Consider the following 15,533-nt stretch of genomic DNA (forward strand, 5'->3'; position numbering starts at 1 on the left):
TTGTCTAGCAGCAGTGATCGGCCTCCAAGGCAAGGGGCTGCTAATATTTCAAGAGGCTGAACATTTTAATAAGCAGTAAACTGCTAAATTGCTAGTGTTTGTAAGCCACATCACAATAAAAAGGAAGCCTTACTTTCCAACACCAGATCACATACCAATGCACTGCAGGATGCAGCAGACCCCCATGACAAAGTCTGGGACAGCAAAATACTGATGAAGGGGCTTGGCTGCATCATATGGAAAAATGTGCAATAAAAAGATGAAAAAGATGTATAAAATATGAGGTAGTGGTCAATATTTTGACCAAAATGGGCAACCCACATCAAGAGTCCTCATCATCTTATGAGTCACAAGACTACAATCCAGTAATTTTTAAATTATTTTAGTTAGTAAAATTAACAGAGAAAGTTAAAGGCAACAGTGTATATGCGAGTAGTGGACAGCATGGCAGATGCAGGCAAATCCCAATGGAAGGCCAATAAGCTGCACCAACGAACACTACATATGTTCTAGTTGTCAAGACACATTGAAAAATTATTGTGTTAAAGATTCCTTATATATATCTTATATGTTTCCCTTACATAGTAACATAGTTAGTAAGGCCGAAAAAAGACATTTGTCCATCCAGTTCAGCCTATATTCCATCATAATAAATCCCCAGATCTATGTCCTTCTACAGAACCTAATAATTGTATGATAAAATATTGTTCTGCTCCAGGAAGACATCCAGGCCTCTCTTGAACCCCTCGACTGAGTTCGCCATCACCACCTCCTCAGGCAAGCAATTCCAGATTCTCACCGCCCTAACAGTAAAGAATCCTCTTCTATGTTGGTGGAAAAACTTTCTATCCTCCAGACGCAAAGAATGCCCCCTTGTGCCTGTCACCTTCCTTGGTATAAACAGATCTTCAGTGAGATATTTGTATTGTCCCCTTATATACTTATACATGGTTATTAGATCGCCCCTCAGTCGTCTTTTTTCTAGACTAAATAATCCTAATTTTGCTAATCTATCTGGGTATTGTAGTTCTCCCATCCCCTTTATTAATTTTGTTGCCCTCCTTTGTACTCTCTCTAGTTCTATTATATCCTTCCTGAGCACCGGTGCCCAAAACTGGACACAGTACTCCATGTGCGGTCTAACTAGGGATTTGTACAGAGGCAGTATAATGCTCTCATCATGTGTATCCAGACCCTATGATCCTGTTTGCCTTGGCAGCTGCTGCCTGGCACTGGCTGCTCCAGGTAAGTTTATCATTAACTAGGATCCCCAAGTCCTTCTCCCTGTCAGATTTACCCAGTGGTTTCCCTTTCAGTGTGTAATGGTGATATTGATTCCTTCTTCCCATGTGTATAACCTTACATTTATCATTGTTAAACCTCATCTGCCACCTTTCAGCCCAAGTTTCCAACTTATCCAGATCCATCTGTAGCAGAATACTATCTTCTCTTGTATTAACTGCTTTACATAGTTTTGCATCATCTGCAAATATCGATATTTTACTGTGTAAACCTTCTACCAGATCATTAATGAATATGTTGAAGAGAACAGGTCCCAATACCGACCCCTGCAGTACCCCACTGGTCACAGCGACCCAGTTAGAGACTATACCATTTATAACCACCCTCTGCTTTCTATCACTAAGCCAGTTACTAACCCATTTACACACATTTTCCCCCAGACCAAGCATTCACATTTTGTGTACCAACCTCTTGTGCGGCACGGTATCAAACGCTTTGGAAAAATCGAGATATACCACGTCCAATGACTCACCGTGGTCCAGCCTATAGCTTACCTCTTCATAAAAACTGCTAGATTGGTTTGACAGGAGCGATTTCTCATAAACCCATGCTGATATGGAGTTAAACAGTTATTCTCATTGAGATAATCCAGAATAACATCCTTCAGAAACCCTTCAAATATTTTACCAACAATAGAGGTTAGACTTACTGGCCTATAATTTCCAGGTTCACTTTTAGAGCCCTTTTTGAATATTGGCACCACATTTGCTATGCGCCAGTCCTGCGGAACAGACCCCGTCGCTATAGAGTCCCTAAAAATAAGAAATAATGGTTTATCTATTACATTACTTAGTTCTCTTAGTACTCGTGGGTGTATGCCATCCGGACCCAGAGATTTATCGATTTTAATCTTATTTAGCCGGTTTCGCACCTCTTCTTGGGTTAGATTGGTGACCCTTAATATAGGGTTTTCATTGTTTCTTGGGATTTCACCTAGCATTTCATTTTCCACCGTGAATACCGTGGAGAAGAAGGTGTTTAATATGTTAGCTTTTTCCTCGTCATCTACAACCATACTTTCCTCACAATTTTTTAAGGGGCCTACATTTTCAGTTTTTATTCTTTCACTATTGATATAGTTGAAGAACAGTTTGGGATTAGTTTTACTCTCCTTAGCAATGTGCTTCTCTGTTTCCTTTTTGGCAGCTTTAATTAGTTTTTTAGATAAAGTATTTTTCTCCCTATAGTTTTTTAGAGCTTCAATGGTGCCATCCTGCTTTAGTAGTGCAAATGCTTTCTTTTTACTGTTAATTGCCTGTCTTACTTCTTTGTTTAGCCACATTGGGTTTTTCCTATTTCTAGTCCTTTTATTCCCACAAGGTATAAACCACTTACAGTGCCTATTTAGGTTGTTCTTAAACATTTTCCATTTATTATCTGTATTCTTATTTCTGAGGATATTGTCCCAGTCTACCAGATTAAGGGCATCTCTAAGCTGGTCAAACTTTGCCTTCCTAAAGTTCAGTGTTTTTGTGACTACCTGACAAGTCCCCCTAGTGAAAGACAGGTGAAACTTTACAATATTGTGGTCGCTATTTCCTAGATGCCCGACCACCTGCAGATTTGTTATTCTGTCAGGTCTATTAGACAGTATTAGTTCTAAAAGTGCTGCTCCTCTGGTTGGATTCTGCACCAATTGTGAAAGATAATTTTTCTTGGTTATTAGCAGAAACCTGTTGCCTTTTTGGGTTTCACAGGTTTCTGTTTCCCAGTTAATATCCGGGTAATTAAAGTCCCCCATAACCAGGACCTCATTATGGGTTGCAGCTTCATCTATCTGCTTTAGAAGTAGACTTTCCATGATTTCTGTTATATTTGGGGGTTTGTAACAGACCCCAATGAGAATTTTACCATTTTTCCCTCCATGAATTTCGACCCATATGGACTCGACATCCTCATTCCCTTCGCTAATATCCTCCCTTAAAGTGGACTTTAGACAAGACTTTACATAGAGACAAACCCCTCCTCCTCTCCAATTTTTATGATCCTTTCTAAACAGACTGTAACCCTGTAAGTTAACTGCCCAGTCATAGCTTTCATCTAACCATGTCTCGGTTATTCCCACTATGTCAAAGTTACCTGTAGATATTTCTGCTTCTAGTTCTTCCATCTTGTTTGTCAGGCTTCTGGCGTTTGCGAGAATGCAGTTTAGAGGATTTTGTTTTGTTCCAATCTCCTCGCTGTGGATTGTTTTAGAAATGTTCTTACCTCCCTTCTGAGTATGTTTTCCTGGATCTTCTTTGTTCAAGTCTAATGTTTTTCTTCCCGTCCCCTCTTCTTCTAGTTTAACGCCCTCCTGATGAGTGTAGAGAGTCTTCTGGCGAATGTGTGTTTCCCAGGTTTGTTGAGATGTAGTCTGTCTCTGGCGAGGAGTCCATCGTACAAGTAATTCACACCGTGGTCCAGGAATCCGAATCCTTGTTGTCTGCACCATTGTCTTAGCCAGTTGTTCGCATCAAGGATCCTGTTCCATCTCCTGGTGCCATGCCCGTCTACTGGAAGGATAGAAAAAAAAACTACCTGTGCCTCCAGTTCCTTTACTTTCTTCCTCAACTCTTCAAAGTCCTTGCAGATTGTCGGTAGGTCCTTCCTTGCCGTGTCATTGGTGCCAACATGTATCAGAAGAAATGGGTGGACGTCCTTGGAGCTGAAGAGCTTTGGTATCCTATCGGTCACATCCTTGATCATCGCACCTGGAAGGCAGCATACTTCTCTTGCGGTTATATCCGATCTGCAGATGGCTGCTTCTGTGCCTCTCAGTAGTGAGTCTCCCACCACCACCACTCTTCGTTGCTTCTTGGCTGTACTTTTTGCTGTCACTTGTTGCTGTGTGCCCTTTTCTTTTTTGCTTGCTGGTATTGCTTTATCCTTAGGTGTGCCATCTTCATCCTCTACAAAGATTTGATATCGGTTCTTCAGTTGTGTGGTTGGTGATTTCTCCATGGTCTTCTTGCTTCTTTTGGTCACATGCTTCCACTCATCTGCTTTTGGAGGTTCTCTGACACTTTTTTCACCTTCTGTGACCAGTAGAGATGCTTCTGTTCTGTCTAGGAAGTCTTCATTCTCTTTGAGTTTCAAAGTTGCTATTCTTTCTTCCAGACCCCGCACCTTTTCTTCTGATAGAATTCAGATTTCTGTAACATGATTTACTGGATTTTTTTCTAGCCTATTTTCATAGTTTTAAGGTCACCACAGTTGTGTTTTAGGTTCCCTACTCTTGATCTGTCGAGCTCTGTCAGAGCATTTTGGTTTCCCATTTGCACAACCTGTTTCACTTCCTTTTGTAAGTTACACGCTCTGAACACATGGAAGCAATTTGTTTTCTGTCAAAGGACAGAACATTTAGGTGGAACAATCTCTGCTATTCTTTAAATTGATATGAGAAAGACCGATATTAAAAAAGGAAACCTGTCATCAGGATTATGCTCAGTAACCTACAGGCAGTGTCAGGTCAGCGCCTTTATACTGATTACAATGATTGTGGTTGTTTAATCTTTGTTTTCAGTTTTGAGTTAATGATATGCACATGCTCTGGGGCCGCCTGTGGGGGGTCACATGTGGTGCTCTTAATTTCATATATATGCAATACTTTTTTACTTTTTAATTTTATGTTAAATAAATCTGTAATACCGTTCATTAAAGGGGTTTTTCCAAGCTTACTATGGTTACGAACTATCCTCATGACATGTCACCAGTATAAAATATCAGTAGGGGTCCAACACCTGGCACCCCCACAATCAGTTATGCTCACATAAAAAAAAAAAGACTTCAACGATATTCAAAAGATTCTTAAATTAAGTAACTGGAGTCATGTTACCTGGATTGTTTGTAAAAAATAAATAAAAATAAAGCATCATTTAATGTTTCATCGTACTATTACGGTAAATTATGACATCAGTAGCAGGAGAAGGAAATTAGCGTTTGGAATATCAGAATACAGTGAATGTACAAGAGCTGTACAGACTGCAGGACAACACAGAAAATGCTAAATAAAACACTTGTTTTTATCAGAACAAAAATATAAAGGATTTGGTGAGGAATTCTTCTCTCTATTAAGAACAGTTCCACATGTAAGTAGGCCGTGGATCGACTTCCCACAGCTCTATTTCTAGTACACTGTCAATCACTGGAGACAAACCACATGCATGAAACATAGTGTGACCAATGTGTTCAGTTCCTACGAAACATAAATACACCCTGCCGACACCGCACGTTCTTGGAAACGCATCTCGGCAGCCGCCAAACAGAAACAAACTGCACTTCCAAAATAAAAATACCTGACTAGACTTATTGGTTGTGCCAAGACACCGAGAAGACATCTCCTCTGCAGGTCACAATCTACTGTGTGTTTAGAAGCATTCCTCTGAAAATACAGGCCTTTCATTATGTGATTATTGTATTGCATAAGTTACACAACTTACACAGCTTACCATCACATGTAAAATCCTGGATGGCCACATCCTGAATTGGAATTTCCTTCAAAAAATACGGTTTTTGACAGCGAGGATTTCCACTCACAACTCTCTTCTTCCTAAGCCACTTTCCAAGCCATGCCAGGTGACAATTACAATTGAAAGGATTGGAGAGTAGGTTACTAAATTAAGGAAAGTAGAGAATAATTACATGAAAGTAGTGCTCATTTGCTCCAAGAACACCGACTTGGGACATGACCAATAAGGGCTAAAATATTCATACACCATAAAAGTCCTATACATGAAGGATAACTCCGACTTGTAAGGCCAGCAGATAGATATATTGCAAAAACTAATGTTTTCCATGATACTGTACATGAACAAGAGTTTAAAATTCTACATTTCATTAATTGTCGCATGTCAATGATCATTTATCAGGCTGCTTGTCCTTGTGGCTTAGGCTAGGTTCACACTACGTTAGTGCAGTTTAACATATCCGTTAAACGGACTGCACTAACGCAAGTGCCGGTGCTTGCACAGCACTAGCGAAGATGGAGCTTCTGCTAGCTCTAACTGTGCTAGCAGTGACGGACCCGGAAACGCTGCAGCCCGCGTCTCGGGTCCGTCACTCAAATGATGGCACATCCCTAGCACACGCCCAGTGTGGGCGTGCGCTAGAGATGCGTCCGACATTGCAGTCTATGGCGGCGTTAACGGACTACGTTACACCGCGTTATGCCGCGGTGTAACGTAGTCCGTTAAACGTAGAGCCATAGCGCAATGTGAACCCAGCCTTAACATGATGGCATCACCACTCGCGAGCTATGTGTTCACACTCTTGAACAAAGATACAAAAGCAGGGGAAATAATTACTACTGATGATGCTGGAGCCATCTGTAAATTGAAACCTTTGGCCAGACTTCTGAGATTTTAATCCTAACCAGGGGCATTTGCTAAGGCTTAAAGGGATAGGTCATATTTATAATAGAAGGGGAAATTTGGGGAGAAAATTAGCACAAACAGAGTGAAAATGGATTACAGTCTTAAAATGTATGACCCCTAGAGGTCTTAATGAACAGTGGGGTTTCTCTATTTTTTGTAAATGTATTGCACTTTTGCCTGGCTTCTAATTTTAACTTCATTATTTGTTCCCTCCCAATCTTTTTTCGACGTGGTATTTTATTCTCTTTTATTTTTGTGAATCTAAATATAATTTTTGGGGCAACCATCATATATATTGTATCTAATGTATCTTAGTCTCTTTTTCAATATTGAAACATGATACCATTATTTATATGGGAAGCAGTTTTATTCATTTTTTTTATTTTATTTTCTCATTATATATTCACATTAATTTTTCATTCCTCTTTTATATTTATCCTTGTTACATAATTTTCATCACTTACTTTTTATGCTTTGTATAAATAATATTTTTCAATTTCACTCAGCACATTGATTCACTGCTTTTGGTTATATATTGTTTTGTCTTTCACTTTTAATTCATAGGCATATACTTGTGTGTGTGTATATTTATATATTATATATACAGTTAGGGCCAGAAATATTTGGACAGTGACACAATTTTCGCGAGTTGGGCTCTGCATGCCACCACATTGGATTTGAAATGAAACCTCTACAACAGAATTCAAGTGCAGATTGTAACGTTTAATTTGAAGGGTTGAACAAAAATATCTGATAGAAAATGTAGGAATTGTACACATTTCTTTACAAACACTCCACATTTTAGGAGGTCAAAAGTAATTGGACAAATAAACATAACCCAAACAAAATATTTTTATTTTCAATATTTTGTTGCAAATCCTTTGGAGGCAATCACTGCCTTAAGTCTGGAACCCATGGACATCACCAAACGCTGGGTTTCCTCCTTCTTAATGCTTTGCCAGGCCTTTACAGCCGCAGCCTTCAGGTCTTGCTTGTTTGTGGGTCTTTCCGTCTTAAGTCTGGATTTGAGCAAGTGAAATGCATGCTCAATTGGGTTTAGATCTGGAGATTGACTTGGCCATTGCAGAATGTGCCACTTTTTGGCACTCATGAACTCCTGGGTAGCTTTGGCTGTATGCTTGGGGTCATTGTCCATCTGTACTATGAAGCGCCGTCCAATCAACTTTGCAGCATTTGGCTGAATCTGGGCTGAAAGTATATCCCGGTACACTTCAGAATTCATCCGGCATCTTGTCTGCTCTTATGTCATCAATAAACACAAGTGACCCAGTGCCATTGAAAGCCATGCATGCCCATGCCATCACGTTGCCTCCACCATGTTTTACAGAGGATGTGGTGTGCCTTGGATCATGTGCCGTTCCCTTTCTTCTCCAAACTTTTTTCTTCCCATCATTCTGGTACAAGTTGATCTTTGTCTCATCTGTCCATAGAATACTTTTCCAGAACTGAGCTGGCTTCTTGAGGTGTTTTTCTGCAAATTTAACTCTGGCCTGTCTATTTTTGGTATTGATGAATGGTTTGCATCTAGATGTGAACCCTTTGTATTTACTGTCATGGAGTTTTCTCTTTACTGTTGACTTAGAGACAGATACACCTACTTCACTGAGAGTGTTCTGGACTTCAGTTGATGTTGTGAACGGGTTCTTCTTCACCAAATTAAGTATGCAGCGATCATCCACCACTGTTGTCATCCGTGGACGCCCAGGCCTTTTTGAGTTCCCAAGCTCACCAGTCAATTCCTTTTTTCTCAGAATGTACCCAACTGTTGATTTTGCTACTCCAAGCATGTCTGCTATCTCTCTGATGGATTTTTTCTTTTTTTTCAGCCTCAGGATGTTCTGCTTCACCTCAATTGAGAGTTCCTTTGACCGCATGTTGTCTGCTCACAGCAACAGCTTCCAAATGCAAAACCACACACCTGGAATCCACCCCTGACCTTTTAACTACTTCATTGATTACAGGTTAACGAGGGAGACGCCTTCAGAGTTAATTGCAGCCCTTAGAGTCCATTGTCCAATTACTTTTGGTCCCTTGAAAAAGAGGACGCTATGCATTACAGAGCTATGATTCCTAAACCCTTTCTCCGATTTGGATGTGGAAACTATCATATTGCAGCTGGGAGTGTGCACTTTCAGCCCATATTACATATATAATTTTATTTCTGAACATGTTTTTGTAAACAGCTCAAATAACAAAACTTGTGTCACTGTCCAAATATTTCTGGCCCTAACTGTATATATATATATATATATATGCATATATATATATATATATATATATACACACACACACACAGTACAGACCAAAAGTTTGGAAACACCTTCAAGAGAATGCCAAGAGTGTGCAAAGCAGCCATCAAAGCAAAAGGTGGCTACTTTGAAGAAACTAGAATATAAGACATAATTTCACTTGTTTCACACTTTTTTTGTTAAGTATATAATTCCACATGTGTTAATTCATAGTTTTGATGCCTTCAGTGTGAATGTACCATTTTCATAGACATGAAAATACAGAAAAATCTTTAAATGAGAAGGTGTGTCCAAACTTTTGGTCTGTACTGTATATATTTTTTGTTTGTTTTTTTTGTTGTTATTTCACATCATTGCTTTTTGTTTCAGACAATTTTATGTCACATTTTTGCATTTGGCACAGTTTCACGCGCTTTTCTGTTTCAGGATATTCTATAAGGTACCAGGTTTTTACACAGGTATCATCACTTTTTTAAATTCGTTGCTATGGATATTACTATTTCCCCATTGTTTACATTAATATGCCATTGTGCTTCGGTTATAAGTGTTTTTGCCATATCTTTCTATTGGCATAGCTATTGCTATTTGTCCTTTCAATCATGTCTGCTAGGATGCTGTGCGCCGCCTTGCACATGCACTTACTCTGCTCCTTTACGGACTGTCTGGCTGTTGTGTTATGAACTGTGACCCTGTCGCACTTCGTGACGTGCTTACTGGCCTCCGATGTGGGAGATGATCATGCGCTTGCGTGAGCAGTGGTGCCATGTATTATGGCGTCTCTTGAATGTAAGTCTCTTCAGCTGTTTATGCCATATTTATATTTGACTATGTCCCCTCCACCTCACTCCCTGACTAAGTGATTGTGAAGCAAGCATTGGACTGGTGTGAGGGGATCTGTGATGTGCTATTGTGGTTGGCATTTATGGATTTACCTTGGCTATAGATATAGCAAGTATTTTCCTTACCCATAGTGACGTGATCTGGACACATTATGATTGCCATGCGTACTCTCAGCTAGTGCTATTATCATGGTTTTTTATATTATATATATATATATATATATATATATATATATATATTACATATTCTCCACTTGGATATTACTTGAATATATAAATATATATTGCACAGTGCACTTTTCTTATGATTTATTGATGTAATAATATCTTTAAACACTTTATGGCACTGAGCACTTTTTCAATCTTCTGAGAGTGTATATATTTGATATCAATAATTTGGTATTGTGGCATATTTATGATGTATTATCTCCATACATTTATTTGAATATGTATTTTAATTAAATCTATGCACAGGATACTTTCTCCTATTATATGCCTTCTTCCATGGGATTGTATATGATGTCACATATTGTTTCCATTTGGCACATCCTTTTTCCCCTCATTTTTATATTTTCTCTTTCATTATCTGTTGTGCATTCATGCTTGTTTTAGCAATTACAATGTTACTGATCTTGGATTCATAATGTTATTACATTATACTTGCCTTGTTTGAATACATTTTTGTAGGATTTATATTTGTATGGTATTCAAAGGTTATTATTAGAGTTGCACAATTATTTGCAATATTTGTCGAACATTGTGGAACGACATTTGAGTCAATGGGAGTAGAATTGAACGAATATGTTCAGAAAGGATCATCAAACATAAATTTGGCACGAATATGGTACAAATATGGCACATTCGCATTTGGCGATCGTTTCCCAAACATTCGCTCATCTCTAGTTATTATATAGCGTTATTAATTGTTGATATTTCTTTTCTGTATAGGTTTTCATCTTTATCTCCAACAAACATCTTCATTATGGTTAGTATTCATTCAATATATTAACATAGATGTGGAGTTCTTACTGTAAGAGCAGTGTGACTATGGAACTAACTGGCAGCGGAAGTTGTGATTACTAGAAGTGGGTTGATCACGGAATTTATTCTGGGGTCAAGAAGGGGTTGTTCTTTTGCTAAGATGAGGAAAATGGCCTCATGGGATTTGGCCTTCCTCCAGATGAACATTGCAGGAGGACAGGCTGAGCAGAACTAATGGCAGTATCACCCTTACAAATATGCAGCAATAATTATACAACATTACTGAAAATACTGAATATGGAGCAGAAAAGGAGGTAAAATACATATTGAAAGGTCACTTTCATTACCTGCAATAATTTATGCCATATTTATGGCAACAGAGTTCATGTAATTTGTGATATTCTCTGCATCTGATCTTTAACTCAAGACGCAGATTAGGAGATGATTCATATTACTTTTCAATTTTTCCGCAGCAATGTTAAGAACTTACATTGTTGACAATGAAACCAAAGTATTAAATGCTCCGGGTGTGATAGTTGTAATGCGATTATCATAAAGAGAAAGAAGTCTAACGGAGCTCAGATCAGTGAATGTGTCATTATTGACGCAGGTCATCAAGTTGCTTCGCAGCATCCTGCAAAACAAAAGGTTTTTATTTTTTATTATAAACATATTTCTTGAACTTTTATTTCACTTTATGTTTTATTTTGTTGTGGAACCACACATAGCTATTCCAGTTTACATTAGTCAATCGAACAGTTTAAGATCGGTTTCCATTTTTTTTTTATTTGTGGGCGAATTCACAACGACATTGCTGCACTGCTGGAATCATAAGCCAGCATAGCAACACTGTGACGTAATAATAATAATAATCTGTTTATATGACGCCAACATATTCCGCAGCGCTTTATAGCTTTTGCACACATTATCAGCCCTGTCCCAGATGGGGCTCACAATTAGTGATGAGCGAGTGAACTCGTTGCTCGGGTTTTTCCAAGCACGCTCGGGTGATCTCCGAGTATCTGTTAGTGTTCGGAGATTTAGTTTTCATCGCCTCAGCTGAATGATTTACAGCTAGTAGCCAGGCTAAGTACAGCCAATATTAATCTAAACTTGTATTTAAATATTGAAATGATTGGATTGAAATCTGTCTCATGATCCAGAAAACTGATCTGCTGTTCTTAAAAATCTGACCAAAGCAGATAAAGATGATGACAATAGGTTCTACCCTGATAAAATATTTGTGGGTGTAAGCGATCAATCCAGACCAATGTCACATACTGTAAGATCAGTCTGACTGGACTGAAATCTGCTCATCCACTTAGTTGAGGGGGCTTTAAGCTGGCATTTCCTGCAGACTGCATTAATCTACAATATTTCTTTGTCCATTCCATTCCATTTATTTTGGGTACTATAAAGAACACACTCTGCTGAAAGGAGTATGTTTCTCCAATAGGATCGCTCCCTATAAGCATTTAGAAAATAAAACATATATGAAGATAACAGTTCTAAAAACAAATTTAGATCATTTTACTCCCACACACTTACATCTAATTAATTAAAAATCAATGCATTCAATTATTTTAGAGGCAATGGTGTGCATACTTGACCAACATGGTGTCATCATTTCACAAAAGTTTAAATGCCCAAACCCTATTTATTATGTTCCGCTTTCCAATATAGTTTGAGAAGCTGCACAAACATCATATTATTTCCATTCCTGGCATAGGAGGGACAATTACACAGAGCTAGGCAAGGAAACTGCATGGACCACACAAATAACATCTGCAAACTTAGGGGGTAATACTTTCAGTGACTATGTAATATCTGTACAATATGCTGTATGTTGGTTGGGTGCACACAGGCTTTGACGTGTCACTCTCCGCAAGGAGAAACGTTGCCCCTTTGACCCCTTGCTAGTTTGTAGTTACTTCTGTGATAAGCAAAGCAAATCATGGTGTACAGACATGTCAGATTGTAAGAGCTTCTCAATCACATTACCTCTTCTCCAGCTGTCAATGCTTGATAGTTTGTCTTAGTATTCATTGTTTTACTGAAATACCTCCAGCAAACAGTCTTCACACTGCAATGTATAGGCTCAAAAACAAAAGCTCTCCTGAGCATATCTACATGTTGGGTGTAGATTGCCCAAGACTTTTTCCACAATTGTTCAAATATGTTGAGGAAACACTATACTTGTAATGTTTACAATAAAACTAACACAAGTACTCGCAGACGCATCAGCAATTCGGCAACAGACCCCCCAATCTGCCCACTCACAGCGTCTTGAGGCCTGCTAGGCCCCGAAACATTCGTCCGTGTACAGATTCCAAGTGGTTTCCAGTCAGTATCAGCTCCTGCACCCCAGCAGCACCATCAAAGGCTCCATCACGAATATCTTTAATCTTGTTATTGCTTAGATTTCTGTGAAAGAGAAAAACTAAACATGAAATCACTTAAGAAAAAAAATGTAAACATAGCAAAGTAAATGCCATCTGAGACAAAACAACTGCCACAAACCTGCAGACTTCTCTACAAATGCAAATCCTAAGGGGAAATTTGCAAATTCTACTGTGAATTTCCTTTAAATTGAAAGAGCTGAAAACTTGGGTAATAATGCCACAGAATTTTCAGGTCACTTTCTGTTTAGAAATCTGCTTGGGCAATCCACAGCATTTTCATCCGATGTAGTGAAGGACACAATGCAATTTTACGATATAAGTCAGAATTCCACATGGTTTATCTTTTTTAAAGGGTCATAAAAACCTTCACCTTTTATTACAGGCTTTGGCCTGTGGTTAGCAGGAAAAAGAACCAAAGGGAGTTATCTAATGGAGTAGTGACATTGTCATTCTTGCTCCATACAGTATTCCCAGTGAATACAAGCTGGGCAGATGGACACATGTTAAATAAACTGGCATCCCCCATCCCGTAAACTGGGGGGGAAGGTGGGGAATACTATGTAGGATATTCACATCTGACCTTGACATTACAATATTGCAAAAAATCTAGATAAGATGACTGAATGGGCAAACACTTGGCAAATGAGGTTTAATGTTGTTAAATGTAAAGGTTATGCACATGGGACGGAGTAATCCCATTGCTGCTTATACAGTGGGGGAAATAAGTATTTGATTCAATGCTGATTTTGTAAGCTTGCCCACTGACAAAGACTTGAACAGTCTATCATTTTAAGGGTAGGATAATTTTAACATTGAGAGATAGAATATCAAAATTAAATCCAGAGAATCACATTGTATAAATTATATAAATTTATTTGCATTTTGCAGTGAGCTCTCTTACATAATCACCTTTATAAAAGACTCCTGTCTACAGACTCAATCAGTCAGACTCTAACCTCTACAACATGGGCAAGACCAAAGAGCTTCATAAGGATGTCAGGGACAAGATCATAGACCTGCACAAAGCTGCACAAATCTTCAAGTAGGAGATTCACTTATTACTGCAAATATAATATAGAAAGAATGAACAAATAGAGGGAATAGTATGAAACAACAAACACTGGATTTTCCAGCATCCGGAAGGAAGCACAAAGGTATTAAATTAACGAGCACCGATCTGCTTACATTTTCCGCAGGTTTGGCAACTTCTTGAATATTCCTGTAGCTTCCAAGACAGAGATTTCATTGTCATTCAGACGCCTAATAAATAGAAACAGAGAACTCATAAACTCTTATGCATTATTCAATATGTACATTCACTTAATTCTTAATCTTAATTCTTCTTAGTGTTTTGATTGCTTGCCTTTCTCAAAAAAACTGTGGGTGGATGGAAGAGATGTGATGATACACAACAAACAGCTATTGATTGGTAATGAAAGAATGATGAATGTAACATGACTTTCTAAATGTGACCCCTGTGTTCTGTACACTGGAAACCTATTATACACTAAACAACCACAAAAAGTAAGGGTTAATAGGATTCAAAAAACAGAAAAAATATTTACAGCTCCTGGTAACATTTCTGTAACCTTTATTACATCATAGATTAAAATGTATCATTCTGATAGAAAGCAGAAATGCAGAAAGTGACGCGTTTCGAACGGATGCAACCGTACTTTGTCAAAGCTAGTTCATAAATAACACAGGATTCACATTAAATATATATGTAGACAATTAGAATATCAAAAACAGGTGGTGCAAAAATGCAAATTCTGCAAAAACATGTCTAGTGCAAAGTTTAAAAATACAGAAAGACAATGGATGAAAAAGAAAACAAAAATAGTTAACATCAAAAACCTTTTGTATGAAGAAGAACAAGAAAAAAAATTGCATTTTTGCACCACTTCAGTTTTACCAGAAAACATCTTGATTCCTAAGACTTTTGGGAGAATACTCTGTGAACTGATGAGCTGAAGTTGAACTTTTTAGAAGGTGTATGTCCCATTATATTTGGCGTAAAAGTAACACAGCATTTCAGAAATACCAACAGTAAAATATGGTTGTGTTAGTGTGATATCTGGGGCTGTTTTGCTGCTTCAGGGCCTTAAAGACTTGCTGTGGTAAATGGAACCATGAATTCTGCTGTCTACCAAAATATCCTTTAGGAGAATGTTCGGCTATCTGTTCATGACCTCAAGCTGAAGCGCACTTTGGTTATGCAGCAGGACAATGATCCAAAACACACCAGCAAGTCCACCTCTGAATGGCTTAAGAAAAACAAAATTAAGACTTTGGAGTGGCCTAGTCAAGGTTCTGACCATAATCCAATTGAGATGCTGTGGCATGATTTTAAAAAAGGTGGTTCAAGCTCGGAAACCCTCCAGT

At 38.4% G+C, this 15,533-nt stretch overlaps 1 protein-coding gene across 2 annotated transcripts in view; it reads right to left on the bottom strand.

The window, feature by feature from the left end:
* Positions 1-15,533, bottom strand: part of SLIT3 (slit guidance ligand 3) — a 1,020,157-nt gene that overhangs the window by 201,182 nt on the left and 803,442 nt on the right. For both annotated transcript variants that reach the window (XM_069763866.1, XM_069763867.1), the window contains 4 exons: positions 14,334-14,408; positions 13,027-13,170; positions 11,237-11,380; positions 5,733-5,896 (listed from right to left, as the gene is read on the bottom strand). In XM_069763866.1, the coding sequence (XP_069619967.1) occupies positions 5,733-5,896; positions 11,237-11,380; positions 13,027-13,170; positions 14,334-14,408 (527 nt within the window). The remainder of the gene's footprint in view (positions 1-5,732; positions 5,897-11,236; positions 11,381-13,026; positions 13,171-14,333; positions 14,409-15,533) is intronic.

The sequence above is a fragment of the Ranitomeya imitator genome, chromosome 4, assembly GCF_032444005.1.
Source record: "Ranitomeya imitator isolate aRanImi1 chromosome 4, aRanImi1.pri, whole genome shotgun sequence".
Classification (NCBI taxonomy): Eukaryota; Metazoa; Chordata; class Amphibia; order Anura; family Dendrobatidae; genus Ranitomeya; species Ranitomeya imitator.